We start from the raw sequence: 21,200 nt of genomic DNA on the forward strand, positions 1-21,200 counted from the left end.
GCTTGTGGCGGCTAAGTGGCCAGGAAAGCCGGGCACAAGGGCTGGGTCTGCCCTCCCATGCTGGCAGCAGAATGTTACCCTTCCAAGTCTTCCATCTCACCCATCCTTTTTTGTAGGCTTTAGTTTGAATCCAGAGTCTATAGGTCTTGCTGCTGCCTCTGGGTTTGGTGTGATTGATTACCCGTCGATTGCAGACGTGATTTTCAGCCTGGGTTTGATCTTCCTTCTATTGCACCTTTTTTCTTTTTTTCTTTTCTTCTTAGGGTGGACTCTTCTTACTTTGTTAGGGTTCTTGTCTGCATCTTCAGCCGTTGGTGTTTGAACTCTGTTTCATCAGGACAGGCTGGTGCTGGAGGTTGATTCCATCATCCATACATACCTCATTCACACATCTCATCTAAACTAATAAGCTTACAGCAGAGTTTTGCAAAAATGAAGGTTGCAGCAAGCTTTTACAAAATGGAGTAAGTGTTGTAAAATGGAGTTTGAATTACAATATGGCAAACAGTGAACAGAAGTAGGCAAGTGTAATGAATGGCAAACATTGTAACTTCTGTTCATTACTGAAACAGTGCAAGTCTCAGTGATTTAAGCAGGAATTGGATTGACAGTGAAACTTACAAGGGCAACTGGCTGAACAGCTATGGCTCTTAACAAGCATTTTAATTGTCAATTAGCCAGTTATTGGGATAACCAGTTTTATGAATGAATGTTGTTTAATTCATAAAACTTTACTTATGAAGTTACATTAATAAAGTGAACAATTAAAAACAATTTCATTAATCAGTTCTACAGGCTTAGGGTCCCAATCTTATGGGGTTCTACAAACTTCTGTATAGATTATTTAGGTTAATTGTTCTATCTACCCCATGGGACTCAGTGCTCAGTCTAGAAGATACCATCAAAGATGCTTAGTTTTGCAGTTCTCAAACTGTGGATTTGTGTCCACGTGAGGTAACATGCTTGTTAACAGCAAACATGTTTTTAAATAAATAAATGTATAGAGGTGAGAAATAACAAATATCAACTCTACTTGATATTGGGGGGGAGGGATAGCTCAGTGGTTTGAGCATTGGCCTGCTAAACCCAGGGTTGTGAGTTCAATCCTTGAGGGGGCCACTTAGGGATCTGGGGAAAATCAGTACTTGGTCCTGCTAGTGAAGGCAGGGGGCTGGACTCGATGACCTCTCGGGGTCCCTTCCAGCTCTATGAGATAGATAGGTATACTGTCCCTCTGCAAATTTGTGTACACAGGGTCAACCCCTTACCTCTCTTTAAAAGTGGAAAGTTTCAAAAAGTTCAATGAATAGAAGATTGTTGGGGGCAGAATAGATCTGGACATAAATGAGAAACCTGGAGATAAATGTGAGAAGTGAGAAACGTATGTTTTTTTGTTAAAATATTATGTTTGCTGTTGAATAGGGTTACCATACGTCCAGATTTTCCCGGACTTGTCCGGCTTTTTGGGCCTCAAATCCCCGTCCGGGAGGAAATCCCAAAAAGCCAGACATGTCCGGGAAAATAGGGAGGAAGGGCCCGGGGGTGCTCAGCTGGGGGCCGGGATGGGGTGGGGGCCAGGGCCGGCGGTGCTCGGACGGGGCTGGGACTGGGAGTGCTCGGCCGGGGGCCGGTGCCCCAGGGCCCGAGCCAAGCCGAACCGGGTGGGAGACGCCGGGGCCAGAGCCTCTTGGCCTGGGCCGGCTGGCTGCCGAAGGGAGCCGCTTGGCCAGGGGGGCCGGACTGGGCCATGCCGCACCGCACCGCACCCTGCCCCTGTCCCCACCCCAGCCCCAGCTTACCTGCTGCCTCCCTGTTTCAGGCTTCCCGCGAACATTTGATTCGTGGGAAGCAGGGGAGGGGGAGGAGCAGGGGGTGGAGCATTCAGGGGAGGGGGCAGAGCTGGGGTGAGGAAGGGGCGGAATTGGGGCGGGGCCGGGGCCCTGTGGAGTGTCGTCCTTCTTTAAAACTAAAATATGGTAACCCTACTGTTGAAGGGAAAAAATCCAGAATACTTAATGTTATTATTTTAGTTAAATAAAACAATTTAAATGTCTGTCTGTCTGGTGATGTTCTCCTCCTAATACAGCCTGGCAAGAAAATCCTCCAAATATTAATGAATAACCTGTTGAATTGGAGATAGTTCACCTCCCAATGACTTCATAATTATCTTTGGTAAATGAAATAACCAAACAATCATTCATTCTCTGATATAGCTGTAAAACTCATCTGAAAAGTTTTCAAAATAAATCGCTGTTTAAAAATGTATAGTGTTTATTTTCTAAAAACAAAACCTAAATCTATCTCTGAGTTGTGAAGAATAGGTTTTAAGGTTATAACAACCACCACGAATGGACTTTGATGTAGAAACCCATGACTAAATTGAGTCTTCCTAACTAGTGATTTAAATAATGAATTAAATCAAATCCACCCTGCCTGCTGTGCTCTTGCCCCAATCCTCTTCATTCCCTAGGGGGATCTACAACTATGTTTGGGGTAGGGTGACCAGATGTCCTGATTTTATAGGGACAGTCCTGATTTTTGGGTCTTTTTCTTATATAAGCTTCTATTACCTCCTAACTCCGTCCTGATTTTTCACACTTGCTGTCTGGTTGCCCTAGTTTGGGGCCAGGCTCACAAAAAGTTAATCCGGCCCTGGCTACTGTGGGTGCTGGGGGGGCAGGGGGGCTGAGTAAGGCAGCTACGGGGAAGGTGATGTGTTGGGTGATGCACACTTGGGTGGGGTTTGGAGAGGAGGGGTGTCTCCTTGTGCACCTGATGGTGTGGGAGGGTGCTGCAGGGGGAGGGCTGTCCCTCCAGTGTCAGTGGGGTAGCACGAGGATGTCATCTCACAAAGTGATGCATAACTGTGATGTCACTGGGATAGTATGATGTCACATTACACGCTGTTACCCCTGTGCCCAGGTTCAGGCAACAGCAACTCCCCCACGCCCCCAAAACATGCTATGGGGGGGGGAGGGAGAGCGGGCTGCATCCCCTGACCTCCCTGCCACACTTCCGGTCAGGACAGTCACTCTTCCGTTAAGGGATTATGCTACTTCCGGTTAGTGCCTCCGTTTGCCGCTCCGGGCAGCAACACTTCCGGTGGTGCAGCGGTTCTCGATCCCTTCTGGTTGGGCCGGGGCGGGCGAAAGCGGGCTTCCGGTGAAGCGTTTCCGGGTCCCTTTGTCCCAGGTGTCGCGGGTCCTGTATGTCCCGGACCTGCTCCGCCTCCGTCCGCAGGTGGGTTCCGGTTCCGGTCTCGGGTGCTTTTCCCCCGTCGCAGCTACGCGGGGTGTGAGGGGGGTGGCGGCGTCTCCCCCCTAATCTGGAGGGTGAGGGGAGCAGTGTCCATCCCCGCCCCGGTACGGCGCCTCCGCTCCCCCCCCGGGCTGGGGGCAGTGCCCGGCCCCAACGCTCCCCGGGGTGGCCTCTGTCCCGTCTCTCCCGGCCTGGGCGGTTCCGCCTCTTGCGCCCTGGCTCAGGGAGCGGGCCCGGCCGCGGGGAGCCGGGGGTGGTGCTCGGGGGGAGCCGGTTTCAGGAGCTCCGCTGGGGGTCTGGGCGCGCCCTGCTCTTGGCAAGGGGGGCAGGTTTGTGATGCAGCCTTTGTCTCTCTCGCTCTCCTAGGCAAGGCGAAACTACCGCCTAGAGAAGACGAACAACCCGAGCACCCGAAATGGCCCAGTTCAAGCGTCAGAAGCCTCTGCGAGCTGGCAACCTGCAGGGAGCGAGGCCGTTCTCAGGTCAGCTAGCCCGACACCTGGGGATGTTTTCTGCAGACTTAAGTAGTAGCCCGACCTAATTGTAAATGGCCTAAGTGATGAGGCTTCCCTCACTTTTCCTGGGGAACCTGGAGTCAAGTATTTAATCAGAGTGAGAGCCAGGCCTCCTGCGTTCTGTTCCTAGGTGCTGCCACTGACTCACTTAAGAATTATCCACATTTTATTTATGGATAATAAGGTTGTCTCACAGCCCAGAGCCCCTGGACTTCCAAGAGCTAAGCAGATCAAAGCAAACATATCTATCACATTCAGGAGATTTAAACTTCAAGACTCCTTATAAGCAGCAAAGAGTCCTGTAGCACCTTATAGACTAACAGATGTATTGGAGCATGAGCTTTCGTGGGTGAATACCCACTTCCTTGGAATTGCCTTATAATAAATGGAAAGGGAGGTGGATATTTTTTTCTTTTTTGCTGTTTTAAAAATTAAATAGGCATTGTATTGTTTTTAAAACTATTATGAAGAACAAGTTTAAGCTTTGTTGTAATGTGCGCTCTTTGCCTGGACTTCTCACAACCCGAATGGTTGTGTAGGAGGAACTCTTTGAGTTGGTTTTTTAAATACCTTCATGCTGTTTCACATCTGATACGTCTTGATGAAACATTGAATAATCTTGTTATAAACAAGGCTCCTAAGTGATACAAGCTACGAAAGTGAGATCTTGGAAGCGTGTTCCCATTTTCATAATGCAATAAAAATATTGTAATGATAAATAGTGTGTGATAAGCATGTCATAAAAACAAATTTTATATTTCTAAGTGAGACGACATTTTAGTGAAAGGGTTCACCGGTTGTTAAAGATGCAGTGGTTCCCAGTTAGGAGATGCATGCTGGATAGAGGCAGCATCTTCCCTCCCAACTCCCCACAGTTTGGTATGCTAAGGGTAGGAGTTTCCCAGGGCATTGCTTCTGGAAAACTCTGGTAGCTCCAGTGAGTCAATCTGGTTCTCTGGCTGTTAGGCATCTGGAAAATTGGACTGCTAATTACAGGTCCATGTCTCTCCTGCTTGCCCCCCTGTAATCTGGGCTGGACCGGTTGGTACTGAATAGCTCAGATTGGAGCTACTTTTGAGTTGATTCCACAAGGTGTCTCTTTCCTGCTGGGCATGGAACTGTCTACATCTCCTTAGAAGGTCAAAAACAAAGAGCTTTCCCCCCCCCCCCTCTTCCATTCTAGGGACACACCCAACCTCCTTATTGGGACCTCCACCTGGCCTGTTAAACCCTCCTGTCTCAGCAGATCTTATCCAGAATGCACGGCACTTGCAGGTATGTTGGGGACAATCCTTCCCTCAGCCCCAGCTGCTTCAGGAAGCTGGTGTTTCATCAAGGTCTCTCACTTCCTGGAGAGACCAACCTAGAGTTTTTGTCTCCATGCCAACGTATTCCTAACTCTCCAAGTACATGTGGCTGCAGGAATTTCCCTTTAGAGTCTCCTCAGTCTCTGATTGTACATAATGCACCAAATGAAAGTGAAATCCAAAGGGGTCTGTATGTGGCCAGCTCAGACTGGGTTGGAAAGACTTGTGTGCTGCGCATTCATGAGAGAGAGAGCAGGGCCTCATGGATTAGTGCCCTGCTGGCCTTCAAACTCCCTTTCTGTTAGTTGGAGGGTTTCAGGGTTCAGGTGAGCTTTAGGCTTAGGGGGCTAGATGGTGGTGAGAGAGCACTTGACTACAGTGTTCCTCAGTCCTGGGGATAGTAGGGGCTGCCCAGAACTGATACTGGCTGTGTGTGTGAGAGAGTAAAGTGATTTGTGCATGGAATGTGAGCACGACTGTCTGTATGAATACGTATTATCTGTTGACTGCAGTGTGTGGTAGGATGTGCGCACAGGTGGTGACTGAGCGTAATGGCAGCAATTGTGTGTTTTGCCTGGTGCTGATGTGTGAGTCCCCACTTTGCCCTGCTGGGATGATGACGTGAACCCGCTGGTCCTTTGCCTTGCAGGTGGGTGAGAAGCAGCGAGTCTTTACTGGCATTGTCACCAGCCTGCATGACTACTTTGGGGTGGTGGATGAAGAGGTCTTCTTCCAATTGAGGTAAGGCGAGTGTTGTACTGCACAGGATCTTTTCAGGGGGAATAAGGCAAAACGCCACATTTATTAGTAATACATGTATTAATTAACACTGTATCATATGCATACAATATATATTACACTCACATACCTATATACATACACATACAAGCACACTCCGTCTTGTTGTTGTTACCAATTAGTTGCTCCCCTTAACTGCACTGGCCAGGTGAGTTAGATGGGGGAGGGGTGGAGCTGGGCTTCTGCGGATCCGGATCGATGCTCCGATGTTGACAAGACGAGACCCGGGGTCCTCTGCAAGGCACCTCAAATTTATAGCAGCTTCCCTCTTATGCAAATCTGTACCTGTGTTCATTGGTCCTTTGTGCTGCTTCCTTCTGGGTGTTGTCCCAATGCTGCAAAGAGGGCGTTTCCAAAAGAAGGTGCTGGCTTCTAGCCCCCGAGGCCATCAGTATGTTTCCTCATCTCAAGAGCCTTGAAGAGCAGAGGGGGACTAAAGTCAGGACACCTGGGCTCTGATGTGAAATGATAACGGCAGTGCCTTGTTGCTCTGTGTTTTGTGGCAGTGTTGTGAAGGGCCGGTTACCACAGATAGGTGAGAAAGTGCTGGTGAAAGCTGTCTACAATCCAAGCCAATCGGTGCCCTGGAATGCCATGAAAGTCCAGACATTGTCCAATCAGGTATCACTTAAAGCCCTTATAGTTCTCTCCATGTGTGGGGTTGAAGGAGGCTCTTTCCATGCTCAGAGAACATCGCTCACATTTGCCTAGATCTGGCAGCAGCAGTTGCTGCATCCCATCCCAGCCTTAGCAATGGGTGAGGCTGATCCCTGTGAGCCTATGCCCTGCTGTTCCCCTTTCTCCAACCCTGCAGGGGTTGGGGTGCAGTGCTTCATCTTGAGGCAGCTGCTGCTGCAAGCTGGGAGGCTCTAGGCCTGTGGGGAACAAGTTCTTGGCCTGAATATTGCATGCCTTTCATTCTATAGCCCCTCCTGAAGGCCCCCACCCCTCTCCTGCATGTGGCATCCTTAGGACAGAAACAAGGCATCCTGGGAGCCCAACCTCAGCTGCTGTTCCAGCCTCACCGGATCCCTCCTCTGTTTCCCCAGAAACGTGAGTACTGACGGCTAATGCGGGGGAGACTTAGAGCACTGGAGCTACAGGGATTGCTGGGATGATCCACCTGTCTTAGTGGCAAGGGTCCTGTGGACATTTTGGTATTGCCTCTTAGCAATGACACCCTTCCCATCCTGTTGGCAATTGGTCCTGGTAGCACTGGGTAAGAAGTCTGGAATAAGCCCCATCCTCATGAGGCCAGAGGAAAGTTTATGTGCACCAGCCTCTTCTTGACGTAGGCTGGTGGAAACAAAGTTGATTGCCTCCAGACATGGGTTGTGAGAGCCCTGGGATGGCACCTCCTGGAGCGAGGGCGGGGGAAGCCAATGTAGTAATAACAAGCCTTAGTTAGTCCAGACAGGGATTAGATTTTTGGAGTGGCTTAGAAATAAGACTGTGTATTTGTTTCCCTAGCAATGAGCCTCTTCCAGTCATCCCCTTCGCTTCACCTGGGCCACCTTGGGAGATACCCTGGTCGGGGCCCAAAGGGCAGGCAGGACTCAGGCAGATGGTAAGGACTGTGGAAAGTGTGTCCCTAAAAGCTCCTGGGTATCTGATGATTGTGTTCCCCCACCCTTGAGGTAGCTGCATCAAGGTTTCAGTCCGTGATTCCTGTGCACACTGTGCTGGTTACAGGGACGACTTTGATTCGAAGAAGCGGAAACAGAAAGGCGGCGAACCGTGGGGAGTGAAAAAGCCACGCCATGATCCGCCACAGTACCGGGTCTACTTTGCACGCTATGCTGTGGACAGGTGAGAGCCCGGAGCACTAACAGGGATACCCGGCCAGCTGTGATTCCACTGTTTGAGGGGCTGCGACTGGCTCTGTGTGTCTGCTGCTAGCCCTAGTTTCTCTCTGCCTGGCTCCAGCCCCTTCTGCGACGCCATGGAAATCCTGAGACGCTACTGCAGCATCCAGTTGCCCCGGGAGTTCTATGAGGTCCGCCTGTGCTGGCTGGACACATTCCCGCTCACCCAGCCACTGACCCTGAGGCACCCCAGCCGCATCCTGGTGGCTGACCCTGCGGAGGAGGTGCCCGAGACCGAGGAGGATGCCACCCAGGAGGATGTGCTGGAGGACACAGATCCTGCATTCAGTGCCAAGGTGAGGGAGTCAGGGCAATGGGGTCCCATGTGCCTGGGTTTATGGGGTATCTGTGCCAGTCTGACCGTGTTGCTGTCCCCACAGGTGATGCTGCTGTCTTCCCCAGGCCTAGAGGAGTTGTATCGCCATTGCTTGTTATATATTGAAGAGCCCAGCGAACAGAAGGAGAGTCCAGAGCACCCCACAAAGCAAATAAAGGTGAGGCTGCTGTTAATCTGTAGGGAGGAGCAGGAATTCCCCCCTTTTCAGAGGATTATTGGGCTTCACAACTTCTCCTTCCCTAGTTCCTGCTGGGGAGGAAAGAGGATGAAGCTGTGCTGATTGGAGGGGAGTGGTCGCCTTCTCTGGATGGCCTTGAGCCAGACTCTGATCCCATGGTTCTGGTTCGCACAGCCATTCGCTGCACCAAGGCCCAGACTGGCCTGGACCTGAGCGCGTGCACTAAGTGGTGAGTATTACCCTCCCCCATAACAATAGGTATATTAATTGTCTTGAGAGATGAGAAGACCAAAATATAGCATTATCCAGCAGGGTGGATTTGATTTAATCATGGTTTTCTACGTAAAAGTGCATTGTTATTTCATATACCAAAGGTAATCAATGACTTCATAAATGTCTCCAGTTCAACAGGTTAATCATTATCTTGCCATGCTGTATTAGGAGGAGAACATCACCAGACAGATGTTGTTTTAGTTAACTAAAACAACATTAATAGGATTGGGTCCCCAATTAATCCCTATTCCATGATGAGATATCTTTGAGCTATAAAAATGGCCTGTTCAGATCCATGTAGATATGGGCTGGGACTTTGGGTGCATTGGTTTGGCTGATTACATTATGGCTATATATAGAATTTCTGCAGTGGGTAACCGTGGCAACTGATTTTTATTTTGCTTAAACCTGGTCTCACATGTGACTTGGTTGGTTAGTAACAGCTAAGGGAAGATGGAGGTTCTCTGTCTTTAGCATTGGCGGGGTGGACCGAACAGCAAGTGCAAGAGACTTGGTTTGGGTGGGAGTCATGGTCTGTTGCTGTCTTCAGAGTGATCTAGCAGTGACAGGTTTTATTCCCTGACCCTCTCTCCCTCTCCCCCCCCCCATATGCTCCAGGTTCCGTTTTGCTGAGTTTAGATATCTGCGTCAGGGAGACCCATCACAGAGGGAGACAGTGGTGATCTTCCTGCCAGATGTCTGGAGCTGCATGCCGCCTCTGGAGGAGTGGGAGGCTCTGTGCCAGCAGAAACCAGAGAAGGCCCCTCTGCCACCCCCCTCACCGGAGGAGAAACCAGAGATGGTGAGACTGGGCTGTCATAAAGCCAAGAGCAAAAAGGTCTTATCACTCACTTTTGTAAAGATCGCTCTGTAATGCTTTTAAACAGGACGTGGAGATCCCAGATGCGGCCCCAGACCAGGAAATGGAGGCCAGTGCACAGGACGTGGATGCCACTAATGCTGCTGCTGAGCCAGCTCCAACTCCCCCCCTGGAACCTGCCATCATCGCCCACCCCAAACCAGCAATGCAGGGTGGGCAGCCGAGCTGCTCCAACATCTCGCTCTGCACCCTGCTGGAGTACAGGAGACGGAGGGAAAAGCTTTCATTTGAGGTAGGCTCCAAGGGAGCTGCCGTGCATGATGGCACCTAGAGTTGCTTGGGGCGCTGCACTTACAATTCTCTCTGCCCATCTCCCTCCCCAAGGTGGCGGTGGTGGCAGAGCTTTTCCAGGAGATGCTGCAGCGAGATTTTGGCTACAAGCTTTACAAGGCGCTGCTGGCTCTGCCAGCGAAGGAAGAGCCATCAGAGGCAAAGAACCTGGAGTCAGAGAAGCCAGCTGAGCATGAGAAAGTGCAGAAGGAAGAGGCCCAGGAGGAGACAACCAGTGAGCAGGAGCCTGTGCAGGTGTGTCCCTGCTACACTCCTTTCCCCAGGGTCTCAGCTGAGACTACAGAGCACTTCTGACTTTCTCCTGCCTGTTCACAGACCCATCAGGAGGAGGAAGGGGCAGAGCAGAAGCCAGCATGCAGTGAGGGTTCCAGGGTGGCCAAAGAGGATGAGAAGGCCAGTAAAGTGGAGCCTAAAGACTCAACTGATGAGCTGTGCATGCTGAGCCTGGAGGATGACCTCTTGCTGCTGCGAGACGATGAGGAGGAGGACTTTGGTAGGTCTGGCGCACAGCGTGGGTGGCACGTGCATCTAGTTGGGCTGTGCAGAAAACTTGCCTTGTTTGTGTCCCCTGCAGGTGTCAAGTTAGATGATGCAGAGGTGAGATCCATTGCTTCCAACCAGTCAGAGATGGAGTTCTCGTCGCTCCAGGACCTGGTCAGTAAGCCACCGCAACCTGGACTGACTAGTCTTAAGGAGGGTGGGGGGAAATAGGGCTGCCCTGAACCAATGGTTTGTTCCTTAGCAGCCCAAGGAGCTGGACCCAAGTGCTGTGCTGCCCCTGGATGCTCTCCTGGCCTTTATCTACTTCGATTTGAATTTCTGTGGCTACCTGCACAGAAGAGACCTGGAGAAGATCCTCATGACACTGGGGTTACATCTTTGCAAAGAGCAGGTGAGCACCAGCTTGTGGCTGACCCTCAGGGGGCACTCCATTGTGAAAGTTACTGTGCTAATGAGTGGTGTGTGCTGATTTGTTGACAGGTGAAGCAGCTTGTGAACAGAGTAGTGACTCAGTACGTGTGCCAGTACCGGAGCCTGCACTACAACCGCCAGGACAGTGCTGACCATGTCCCTGAGGAAGGGCTCTTGGGTAAGTAGTTAGTTATTGGACACGTGGGCCATGGCAACAGGTGCCCAGAGGCTAAAGTCACCACTAGGTTGGTTGCTCTTGTTTCAGGAAACCTCTCTTTGCTGCCTGCCTCAAACTCTGAGGCTGAGGTTTCTACTCAGCCCAAGGCAGTGGTGGAGCATGGGGACCTGATCTCCCACAATGGGACTGTCCTCAATGTGGGGAAGCTGCTGGAGAAGGCAGAGCAGACTGAGAGTAGCCGCCTGTACCTGGAGAGCAAAATCCACACTCTGGAGGTCAAGCTGGGTGAGCCAGTGCACTGCTGGGGTGGTGACAGAGTATGTGCGGGCCCACCAGGGAGTCATGGGGGGGGCTGAATGTGTTCTCTGCCCACAGAGGAAGCCCAGATCCGTTACGCAGCGACAGAGTCATCAAACAAGGTGCTGACCACTGAGCTGCAGGCTGTACAGAAGCAGCTAGCTGATATGGAGGAGCAGGTGAAATCGGCAGAGAGGCAGAAATCCCACTTCCAAAGGCTGCTGCAGGAGAACAAAAAGCGCCTTGTTCCACTGCAGCTGGAAATCCAGAAGATCATTGAGAAGGTATCACTCTATCCTGTCTCCTCTTGCATTTGATTTTTTTGGGGGGCGGGCGGGCATGCCTTTCTGAAGCGAATGGGCAGGGCCTGCTGGCTTATGCCTGCCGTCCTTCTCTCTTCCAGACTAATAACTGCTTAGAGAAGAAGGAGGAAGAACCATCATCTAGCAACTGACACCTGTGGATCCCTGAAGCTATAGCGTGCCAGGAGAGAGCAGAGTCTGTGCCCTGTCATGAGCGTAGACTAAATGGCAAGGTCAGTGAGTGAGGGGCATAGATGCTGAGGAACTAAGAACCCTTTAACTGCCTGAGGGAGACTTGAGCTGGATTCCCATTATGGGGGAACAGGACAGTGTTTTCACAGCCTAGTGTGTGCCAGTGACAGCCAAGGTTGTCAAAAAAAAGGCCTTTGCTAATTGGCTGGTAAGTGATGGCTGTGAGCGCTACTGCCCATACCTCCCCTTTACAATAAACACACAAGGGTCTTAAGATGAAGGTCTGCCATCTGCACTTTGTGGTGCTTTAGACAACAAATGTGGTAACAACTTGTATGTAATGGGAAAGGTTTAAAAAAATCTCTCTTCTTCACTTGTCTGTGGCTATTTTTGTCTCTTGTTTTCCCACTGAGATCACTTTGTATAATTTTTTTTTTTTTTAAATAAATAGTTGTGTGCTATAGGAAAACCGTGTGTACATTGTTGTTTGCAGTTAAAACGGGGCATCTTTAGGCCGGCCCATTGCATGAGGTAGCAAGAGTAGTTTGATAATGGTTTCCCTCTTTCTCTTGTGCAGCTATTACTCTTTCCCCACCACCCATCAAAAGTTGTACCTTGTCTTATAAGGAGTTCAAAGCTGGAGAGCAGCAGGCAACTGTGTACAGGTTAAAACCTAGAGTCAGGCAGGAGATTTCCACCCTGTTCTTGTCAGCAGCCCTTGAGACGGCTCCCCCAGCATGGGTGGGGAGGTCAGTCGTCAGCCACAATGGACAGGGCCCGCAGCTCGCTCAGCTTGGCTTCATTCTCTTTCTCCCTCTGCTCATCTGTGAGGCCTGGCTCATCAATCTGCTCTGTCAGGTCTCCGAAGATCTTGTGCATTTCAGTGTAGTACACAACCTGGGGAGAGAAGGGAAAAGTTAACCATGTTCCACTCCACTTACAGGCTCCAAAGAATCTTCCCCCATGCTTTACTGTCCTGTTCCAGGTGGTCTCAGCCCAGCCACAGGAGCGGTGTCTCCACTCAGACTGATCTCACCACCTGAAGTCAGATACACACACTGTCACCATGGAGATGGACTCTCCCCAGCACGCTGAAGAACCTGTTTGTTTGGGCAGGAAGGAGGGGAGCTGGTCCCCTGCCTCTGGAGAGGTTTGGGGGGCGGGCTGAGCTCTGCTCCCAGTGATATCCTTACATTGTGCCACCAACTCACTCACAGCTGTGACCATCCATCACACTCCACCAACTAGAGGATCCAAGTGATGCCCCATTAATGAAGAGTGCCAGGAAACACTGTGCAACTAGTGTCTTCCTAGACTAGCACAGAAGCCTGCACCGGGGGGGGGGTCTAGTGATAAGAAGCTGCACTTCTACGGTATCTCCTTCCTCAAAGGACAGGCATGAGCATGTTCACTAGAGGGCGCTCTGATCCTTTTATGAAAAATGGCAATCCATTACCATTCACATACCTTTGAGCAGAGGGAAACAGGGTCAGGAAAATAATGCGCCCCCCCCCCCCAATGGGGACACTGCAGTTCAGTGGTCACAGCTGTGAGTCAGGATTCCTGCCTTAGCACTGACTCATTAAGTTGCAAGTCAGATTACCAATCTGCAAAATGGGGAAACACTGCTCACCTCCTGCATGTGTCTGAAGTGCTTTGAGACGGAGGGTGCTATGGAAGGGCCAAGTAACCCTACCAAGATGACTCAGTCAGAACTGCTGCTAACCCTCCGCCCCCGCCCAGGGAGTGACTGTTGGTGAGAACCCAGGGACAGTCCCAGATTTCTTTACCACTCCCTGTGCTCAGCGAGGTGCCCCTTTCTCTGTTATTCCTTCATCAAAAGCCTCCAAATGTGGATGGAAAAGCCCTCTTTCCTCCTCCCCACCCAGCTCCCAAGAAGGGTCAAAGCCCCAGCAGAGGTGGACCAGTGGGTCAGAAAATTGTTTCACGCCAGGATCACATGTTCTTGAGGTGGGGGAGGGAAAGGGAAGGCACAGGTACCAGGAGAGATGAACAAAGCTCTGTCTCTGGCCCACTGAGTCTACCGTAGCGAGTTGACCGTTTTGCTCAGGACCTTCTGCTGAAGCAAAGCACCAGATCCGGGCAACACTTTATGATACAGAAGGGGCGCAAAGTTCATTAAGGGATTTGACATGAGGGCAGGGAGAGGTCTCACCTGAGCACGGATCAATGATTCAAAGCTGGGCTCGAAGTAGTCGATGCGGCTGCTGTAGAACTTGGGCATCTCCTCCAGAAGCTGCTTGTTTTTGGCTTCAAAGTCCTCCTTTACCGGCCTCAGCTCCTCACGGGCCTGGGGAATGAGAGGGGGGTTGCTCAGAAATCCCCCTTTCCAAAACAAACCGATGTATGAACTTCCAGGAAGCTGGCTTAGGACAGTGGTTTTTCACACTAGGGCCCAAGAACATCTAGCGATTTTGATAATGCCACATGCACAACTCGACTCAGTGAGTGGGCACCAAACATTAAGAGCTTTCCTTAGCCAGTCTCCTCTATGTGGTACTATAAATACGCATCAAAGTACAGATGACCTGCTGGGAGGCATAATAAAATTGTTCCTTCTCCTGCCTGTCAAAGAGAAATGAAGGCTATACATGAGTGGCCCTCAAAAAAGCCAGTGGTCTGAAACCAAATAGAGCTCTAAAGAGCAAACCTGGAATGTGACACAAGATCCTCTAACTAGCAGCTCTAGGACAATGTTAGCAAGCACCATAGTTTATCTGTTGGCTGCAGCCCTGTGGTGTCTCACTAGGACATTGGCAGATTTCTCTCTCGCTGGGATAACTGTGAAAAGTTCTGAAGGACCCTACAGCCCACGCCATACTAGGGGCCTATGCTGGTGCTATGACCCCATATTCAGACATGGGGTGTGACTTGGCCAGCAAAGCAACTTTGCTATGCTGCTGGAAGTAAAGGTGAGTAGGGGAGATGCCGAGCTAAGGCTTTAGTGCCGCTGGGCTGATGCCGAGACTCTGATGGTTTTCTGTCTGCCCTCGGGGTTTGCTCCCCTAACCTTATGCCCTCGGAGAATTTGCTGGGTCAACCCCAGGGGAGTCTCTTCTGTCTTTGCACTTTGCCTGTGACCTTCAGTTTGGAGAGTCCTACTGGCGATCTTTAAACAGAAGCGTGGGGAGAAAGGGAAATGTCTCTCAGAAGGTGTGGAAAAGGGCAGGAGGGGGTGGGTGCTGAAACATTAGACAAGTTCAAGTCTGCCACTTAATCCTGGTGCAATTCCAAAGGGAGGGGGTGTGGGCTAGCAGTGAGATTCCACATGCTGGTCCTGCTCTGGCGGTGTCTAATCCTATGGACAGATTGGTGTTAAGACAGGTTCCGGGCCTTTGTTGGGAAAGCACGCTAGAGATATGGAGCAGGCATAACTTCCGGCTAGTAAGATCTTAAAATGACACCAGGCTCGAAAGGGGCAAATGCATTGTCTGACACCAATCCAGCTACTCAAACTGAGGCTGAGAATGTTCCAACTCATGGGAAAGGAGGGTTAATTCAGGAAGCTTCCTGCATCCAAAAATTGAGGGCTTGGGTAAACAGCTCTAAAAGACCCAATGTATATTTTAGGCCAGATGGACATACCTTATGAGACTAGGCTAACTCCCTACCAAATATCTGGATCTCTCTTGAATAGCCTGGCTTTAGGTCCTCTCCAACAGCAGCTCTGGCGTACCAGAAGTTCATTAGGAAAAAAATAAAACCGACTTAATCACCAGGACAAAAGAACTCCCATTTTTCCAGCCATAGCTTTAGTCACTGAGGCTGAGTAGCGTAAGCTGCTTACTATGAAGTCTGAATTCTCTTTTGTTAATGCTGATAGGGCTGTTCTTTAACACAATACTTCATTTGGTGGGGAAAGTGAGCAAACCGGTGTGTTCTTTCACTCTGATGAAGGCGACTATTCCTTAGCGGTGTCAAGAGAATGTTTTGTAGAAATGACAGATTTTGCTGGGAATGCCGGTGAAGATTTAGTAAAAACAAAACCCAACAACTTTGCTCGAATTTCAGAAAGACGTTAGAATTTGGTGAGGTTTCATGTTAACCAGTTATTGCAATTTTGTGAGACTAAGCTTTGTATCAGGTGGCAAATGTGTAGAATTTTATGATTTTTTTTTATAGCTGTTTAGTCAAATTCTGAAGTTCAGGGGAATGCTGTCTCCTAATGTGCTCTTATAGTTATCTCCAGTTCTTGTGGGCTTTAGTTTGGAAAGAATGTTCTGTTTGGTCTCAGACTGAGTGCTCTTAATTTACCAAGCATTGCGCATGTCAATTTAATATTAAAAAAATAATGGCACATTGCCCCGAAACCCTGAATAAATTAGCCTATACTTTAGGGAATTTAGATACAGAACTTAGGAAAGACAAAAGATTATTCAGTCCATTTCCCTGCTGAGGCAGGGTTTTACCCAAGTGTACATTTACAAGGGATTTCCCCTGTCTCGTTTTAAATGTCCCAAGCAATGGTGTTCCGATCATTTCCCTTGTGAGTCTATTCCATAGCTTAATAGATCTTCGATGCCTAGATTTTCTCTGTCTTAATTTCATCACACTATTCCCAGTTACTGTGCTAAATAACTGGCGCTTACACCTTTCAACAATATTTGGCATGTCAGGATGAAACATACATAAGGGAAATTGTAGTGTGTCACCCTGCACACAGGGGGTGCCCTAACATTCTCGCCAGAGCTTTTCAACCCCAGCAGTAAGCACCCGTCTCCCAGCTCTGTACCTGGTGTAGCTTGGCAAGGATGGGGCCGGTCTTCTCCTTCTCTTCGTATTTTTCCACCTTGGACTGCAGCCGCTTGTAGTCTTGCAGAGTCTGCTCACGTCTCTTCACTGCCATGTTCAGGCTGGGGAACACACTGCTGAATCTGCAGGGGTTCAAAGAATAAAACCTCGTGGATGCTGTGGCCTGGCTGGACTCATCTTAGAGACATACCTGCTTGGCCAAACTCCCAGCTAAAAGCCTGTTAATTCAAGGTGCTCAGGCAGAATTCTCTATGACACTAGGAGTGGGCGTTAGCACCTGTCCTTAGATTACTGGTAGGGCAGAGGCAGGGTGAGTGCCCTTATGGCCCGATCCAACCCCCAATTACTTTAATAGGAATCAGATCAGGTCCATAATCTGCACGAGTCTTTCCACACAAGACACGAGGTTACACTACAGACCATATTGATCCTCTTGGAGCTTTCAGCAGATGCATCGTGGGTCCTATGGCTTTAGTGTCTAAAATGTATTTCAAGTTAACGGCTTGCAGACATCTGTAGGATGCCAACATTAAGTAGGGAGAGGAATTCTATGGGGAGTTGCAAGGGGGGGTCTGACTAGAAGGAAGGGAACGGTATTGGACAACTGGAAATGTAGGCTGAACATCAGTAAACATTTCTTAACAGTGAAAGCTACAAGATCTGGCATAGCCTCCCAAGGAATGGGGTGGAAGCTCCAAAGCTCAGGATATTTAAAATTAGACAGGGAAAAATGCCAGTATGTGACGCTATGAAAGATACAGGGGAAGGAGAAAGATAAGAGCTGCTGGCCCAGCAACACGTAGCTTGTCCCTTCTCTCCTCTCTCGTTGACTGGAAACTGGGCTCTCCTTAGCCAAGTGACTGCTATTAACACAGCCCAAGAAGGGAGACAGAGACAGCCCTCAGCATTTCCCTGAGGGAAGAGAAAAGCATGAACAAAGGCCTGGGGCCATAAGGGAGCAAGTCCTCAGGGATCCCAGTGGCCCTGGGACTGCCTTGCAGTTTCTTTACTGCTTTGAAAGATTATATGAGCCACATATTGCTCTTAAACCAGGACATGGGATCATTAGCCAGTCTTCCTGAGACACAAGCACTAGTTCATGACCGAGGAGGAGGGTTGCCAAGACAAAAAGAGGAACAGGAAAGAAACCACAGGGAATTCAGAAATTTTCTCTCCCCCGACTTCTGCTGGCTAGCACTGAGGCCACAATCCTGTGAGGTGCTGAGAATCTCCAATAATTGATGAAACAAAAAGAAACCCTGATCCCCTCTTTTGTGCATGTGGAAGAGCTCCATTTCGCTACTTCCTAATGTGAACAATAATTTGCTCACACCTATCCTACTTCCTGCACAGAGCATGGAAAAACAATGGAGGTTTGTCTAGGTGCTCAATACTCACCAAAACATTGGTTATGAAAAAGATATTCCCGGCAGCTTTTGTGGCATTTCCCACTAGAGTGAGTGTGATGCAATCCACGCTTCCAACACCCCCTCATCTCTCTGTCCATTGAGTCCTTTTGCTAACATGAACCCTGCACTGTGTGGATTTAAAGACACACCACTCCTTTTACTGGGCTAATCTTACTCTTTAATTACAAAGGGACTGCCCTGCTTTCCCTTTCCGAGAGGGACACGGTCAACTTAGTTTAGATCCAGAATTTAGAATCTGTTAATCAAAACAAGGAGTGAAACAAAACCTAGACCAAATAGAAATGTGTTTATTATAAACTTCCATGAGCATTGTGAGACTGAACTAACTAATGTTTGTAAAATGCCTGGAGTCCCAGCTGATGGACGGTGCTACTAAAAGGGAAAGTTAGTATTACGATCATTATTTTGTTAATATAAATTAGGCAGTGGCCTGCAATAACAAGGGAGTGGATCCAAGAAGGCCCTTTCCAGTCTTATGTTCCCATGTCAAAGTGTTTTTTTGTTTGTTTTTTTAAATTTAAACATACATCAACTACTTAAAATCTAGTCAATTTCACACACCTTGTTAGAAGTAGTTAAGAGGCCCCACATTTGTCTCCCAGCCCTCCTTTGGAGCCTGGTGATTTTACAGTCATATTTTCCTATTTTTTTAAATGTTTTTTCTCTCCTGCTACTGCTGTGTTACAGAGCCACACAACAACGTGGGAAGCTGGCTGTCTACACAAGGGGGGAATAAAGAAATTGACCCTACACAAAGTGCTGTTAAACACATAAAGCACACAAACTGACAGAGGTGAGAAAAATACTGTTCCCCCACTCATCTTAAGATATCTTAAGGTATTATTTGCAACAACACCAGCTTCAAACAACAACGTTCAGACAGAGGGTGAAAGTTTTAAGTGGATGGTGGCTCTTTAAATATTGTCCTGCCTAGTTGTGAACCCAATGACAACAAACTTGTGCTAGTGTCTGAGAATTAAAAAGGGACGGTGACTTGCTGTGAAATTAATCGGGTCTAGTTTCACTGTCCTGACCAAGTGAGTTGCAAAACATAAGGAAATAGCAGTGACAGGAAGTAAATGAGACTGTGAACATTTTTCAGGATTAATAATCTACAGAATTAATATAAGGCAAGGGAATTTTTAACTCTGAATTTCCCTTATCAGTGTCTCTTTAACACTGAGTTCCAGCTAACACTGTGCACCATCTCTCTTATCATTACCACATTTGTTCTGCGGAAATTTAGTACCGGGTTTACTTCTCACATATAATAGATTGAATTCTAAGCATTTTGTGAACCTGACTCCTCTATAGTCCATCTAAAATGCTACTGCCACAACCATCTCTAGCCCATGGCTTCACCATGACACATCCTCTGTATGAGGCACTTGGCTGGATCAACATTGTACTGAAGAGCAAATTCACAGATCTTGCCCTTAAGGTTTTAGCTCAGACAGCCCCTGCCTACGACTTGAACTTTATCTCCTTTCATATTCCCTCCCCACCTCCCTGATTTTACCAGTGATGCCAATCTCGGGATCCTCCTCCCACAGCTGATTCCTCACCTTCTTCCATGCCGCCCCTTATATTTGGCACCCCCTCCCTGAGTCTGTTGGCCAAGCCATGTCACTTGCACGATTTAAATCCCTCCTGAAGGCTCACTTCTGCTACCTCACCTAGGCAAAGTAAGGGGAAATAAAATGAATTATTGGCAATGCCAGGCTGTGCCTATGCCTTATTGAGTTGCTTCATCTTCTGATTACTGTCACCTTTCTCCTTCCTCACCTCCTTCCCTTTATAGCCCTGACTCTACCCAAAACCATAGGTGTAATTTGACTTCTATATTTGGGGGGGCAGCTCCAGTCAGGCCAATGTGGCTGTGCACAGGAGGGGCAGGGGGAGGGAAGAGAAATTTTGTGGCTGCCCAAGGCTTGCAGGTTTTTTTTTGTGGGGGGGGGCAACATCCCCCTGTCCCTCCCCAAACTACGCCTGTGCCCAAAAATCTCCCTTACTTCTGCTCCTCAGTGCCAACCCACATTTAATTTTATATCAGCTGCCTTTGGGTCAGCTGTCAACAGAGTTAAGGAGATCTCCTCCTACACTAGGAGACATCCCTTGCTTTTCATCTGTCCCCTTGGCTGCTTTCACCATTGGAGAGAGGCAGTGAGGTTTATTAGTCTGGGAGTCACTGCTGTAATCCTGGCTCTAACACTCATTCCCTTTGACAAGTCCCAACTGCCCTGTCTCAGCTTTCCCCATCTATAAGATAAGGGTAATGATTCAGATCTCCGATTTTAGGCTAAACTTGATGAAATCGCTCTGAAACAATAGCACAAGAACAGTTTTTTTTATAATGTAGACACACACACAAAAATACCCAACAGGTTCAAATTTTGAAGCATTGAAAACTGCTGATGGGCCCCCAAAAGCTCCTGTGTTTTGTAAAGCAATCTGAAGGTGAAAAGCACTATGCAAATGCTAACTACAACCTGGGTAGAAAGTTGAAGTCTCCTCACCCCGCCCCCGTCCCTCTCCTATTGTCACAGACTGTGCGGATGTGCTGTTAAGCCATAGCCTTAGTCATTGTAAGTCCCACCAGCAGCACATCCAGTATGGGAGCTCTGTGCCCCAGACTGAAGGAGTAGTAGCACCATGCTATCGAAATCCATATTGCCCACAGCAATGGAGCCAGGAGCCAACAATTATGCAGGCTACAGGAATATTCGTATTAACACCAATGTTTTGTGAATTAAGAAATGTCTTAATGAACATTTAAGTAAGAAACCAACAGAGAATATTGCTGAAAGTGACAGAAGAGGCAGCCAACTAGGAGATGGAGGAAAGACCCACAGTTGACCATATTAAGCTAGTTTACAGAACTGAAATGAAGCGTTGTGGTAAAAATGAAACCACCCTCCCTCCTAACTTTCAGTGGACTTCAATCATGCACACAAATGGCTGACTATCAGAGAACATGCTCCTATGAAACTGGCCACTGTACCTCCACAGTGCACTGGATAACTTGCTGTTCATAAACTATATGGTCAGTTTTACAGGCTAAAACCAACAAATCCTTCATGAAAACAGTTTCAATAGTACTGCAACATTTGTCCTTCTGTTATGTCTTTCTTACAGGCTAGTACAGGTGAGCGGATTTTATACCCACCTGTACTGAAATACCTATGATCAGCAAGGGGTAAATGAGCAAAAAGAAAAATCCCAATTTATTAATTTAATTGCATTTGATATATTTAGATACATGTACTACGTCGAAGGATTTAGCCTTGGAAACAGAAGCCAGGCTTGCTTTGCAGCACTGACCACTTAGCTCTGTGCATGTTTAATATTATTTATTTATACTGGGGCTGCACTCAATATGTGCTACGTGCTGAGCAAACACGTAGGGAGACAAAG

General features: G+C 48.6%; 2 protein-coding genes across 7 annotated transcripts in view; one reads left to right on the plus strand and one right to left on the minus strand.

The window, feature by feature from the left end:
- Window positions 1-3,151: 3,151 nt before the first annotated feature.
- CCAR2 (cell cycle and apoptosis regulator 2) lies at window positions 3,152-12,023 on the plus strand. Of its 6 annotated transcripts, none has more exons than XM_054017358.1 (21): window positions 3,255-3,362; window positions 3,625-3,740; window positions 4,957-5,048; window positions 5,730-5,821; window positions 6,385-6,499; window positions 6,805-6,931; window positions 7,349-7,445; window positions 7,571-7,687; window positions 7,805-8,039; window positions 8,124-8,237; window positions 8,324-8,487; window positions 9,150-9,333; window positions 9,419-9,643; window positions 9,736-9,936; window positions 10,018-10,195; window positions 10,277-10,356; window positions 10,445-10,594; window positions 10,684-10,792; window positions 10,880-11,077; window positions 11,168-11,373; window positions 11,493-12,023. In XM_054017358.1, the coding sequence occupies exons 2-21, from the start codon at window positions 3,674-3,676 to the stop codon at window positions 11,541-11,543; spliced, it is 2,802 nt and encodes a 933-aa protein (XP_053873333.1). In that variant the 5' UTR covers window positions 3,255-3,362; window positions 3,625-3,673; the 3' UTR covers window positions 11,544-12,023. The 6 variants fall into 6 exon arrangements, with proteins under 6 accessions (XP_053873330.1, XP_053873331.1, XP_053873333.1 ...); XM_054017359.1 differs by having other exon boundaries at window positions 10,448-10,594; XM_054017355.1 differs by lacking the exon at window positions 3,255-3,362 and adding an exon at window positions 3,152-3,240 and having other exon boundaries at window positions 10,018-10,356.
- A 93-nt stretch (window positions 12,024-12,116) lies between these two features.
- BIN3 (bridging integrator 3) overlaps window positions 12,117-21,200 on the minus strand; it is a 54,130-nt gene continuing 45,046 nt past the window's right edge. Inside the window, exons 7-9 of the mRNA XM_054017361.1 lie at window positions 16,337-16,478; window positions 13,760-13,894; window positions 12,117-12,480 (exon numbers count right to left, since the gene is read on the minus strand). Of these exons, the coding sequence (XP_053873336.1) occupies window positions 12,334-12,480; window positions 13,760-13,894; window positions 16,337-16,478 (424 nt within the window). The 3' untranslated portion in view covers window positions 12,117-12,333. The remainder of the gene's footprint in view (window positions 12,481-13,759; window positions 13,895-16,336; window positions 16,479-21,200) is intronic.

This window comes from Malaclemys terrapin, chromosome 2, assembly GCF_027887155.1.
Source record: "Malaclemys terrapin pileata isolate rMalTer1 chromosome 2, rMalTer1.hap1, whole genome shotgun sequence".
In the NCBI taxonomy this organism is placed as follows: Eukaryota; Metazoa; Chordata; order Testudines; family Emydidae; genus Malaclemys; species Malaclemys terrapin.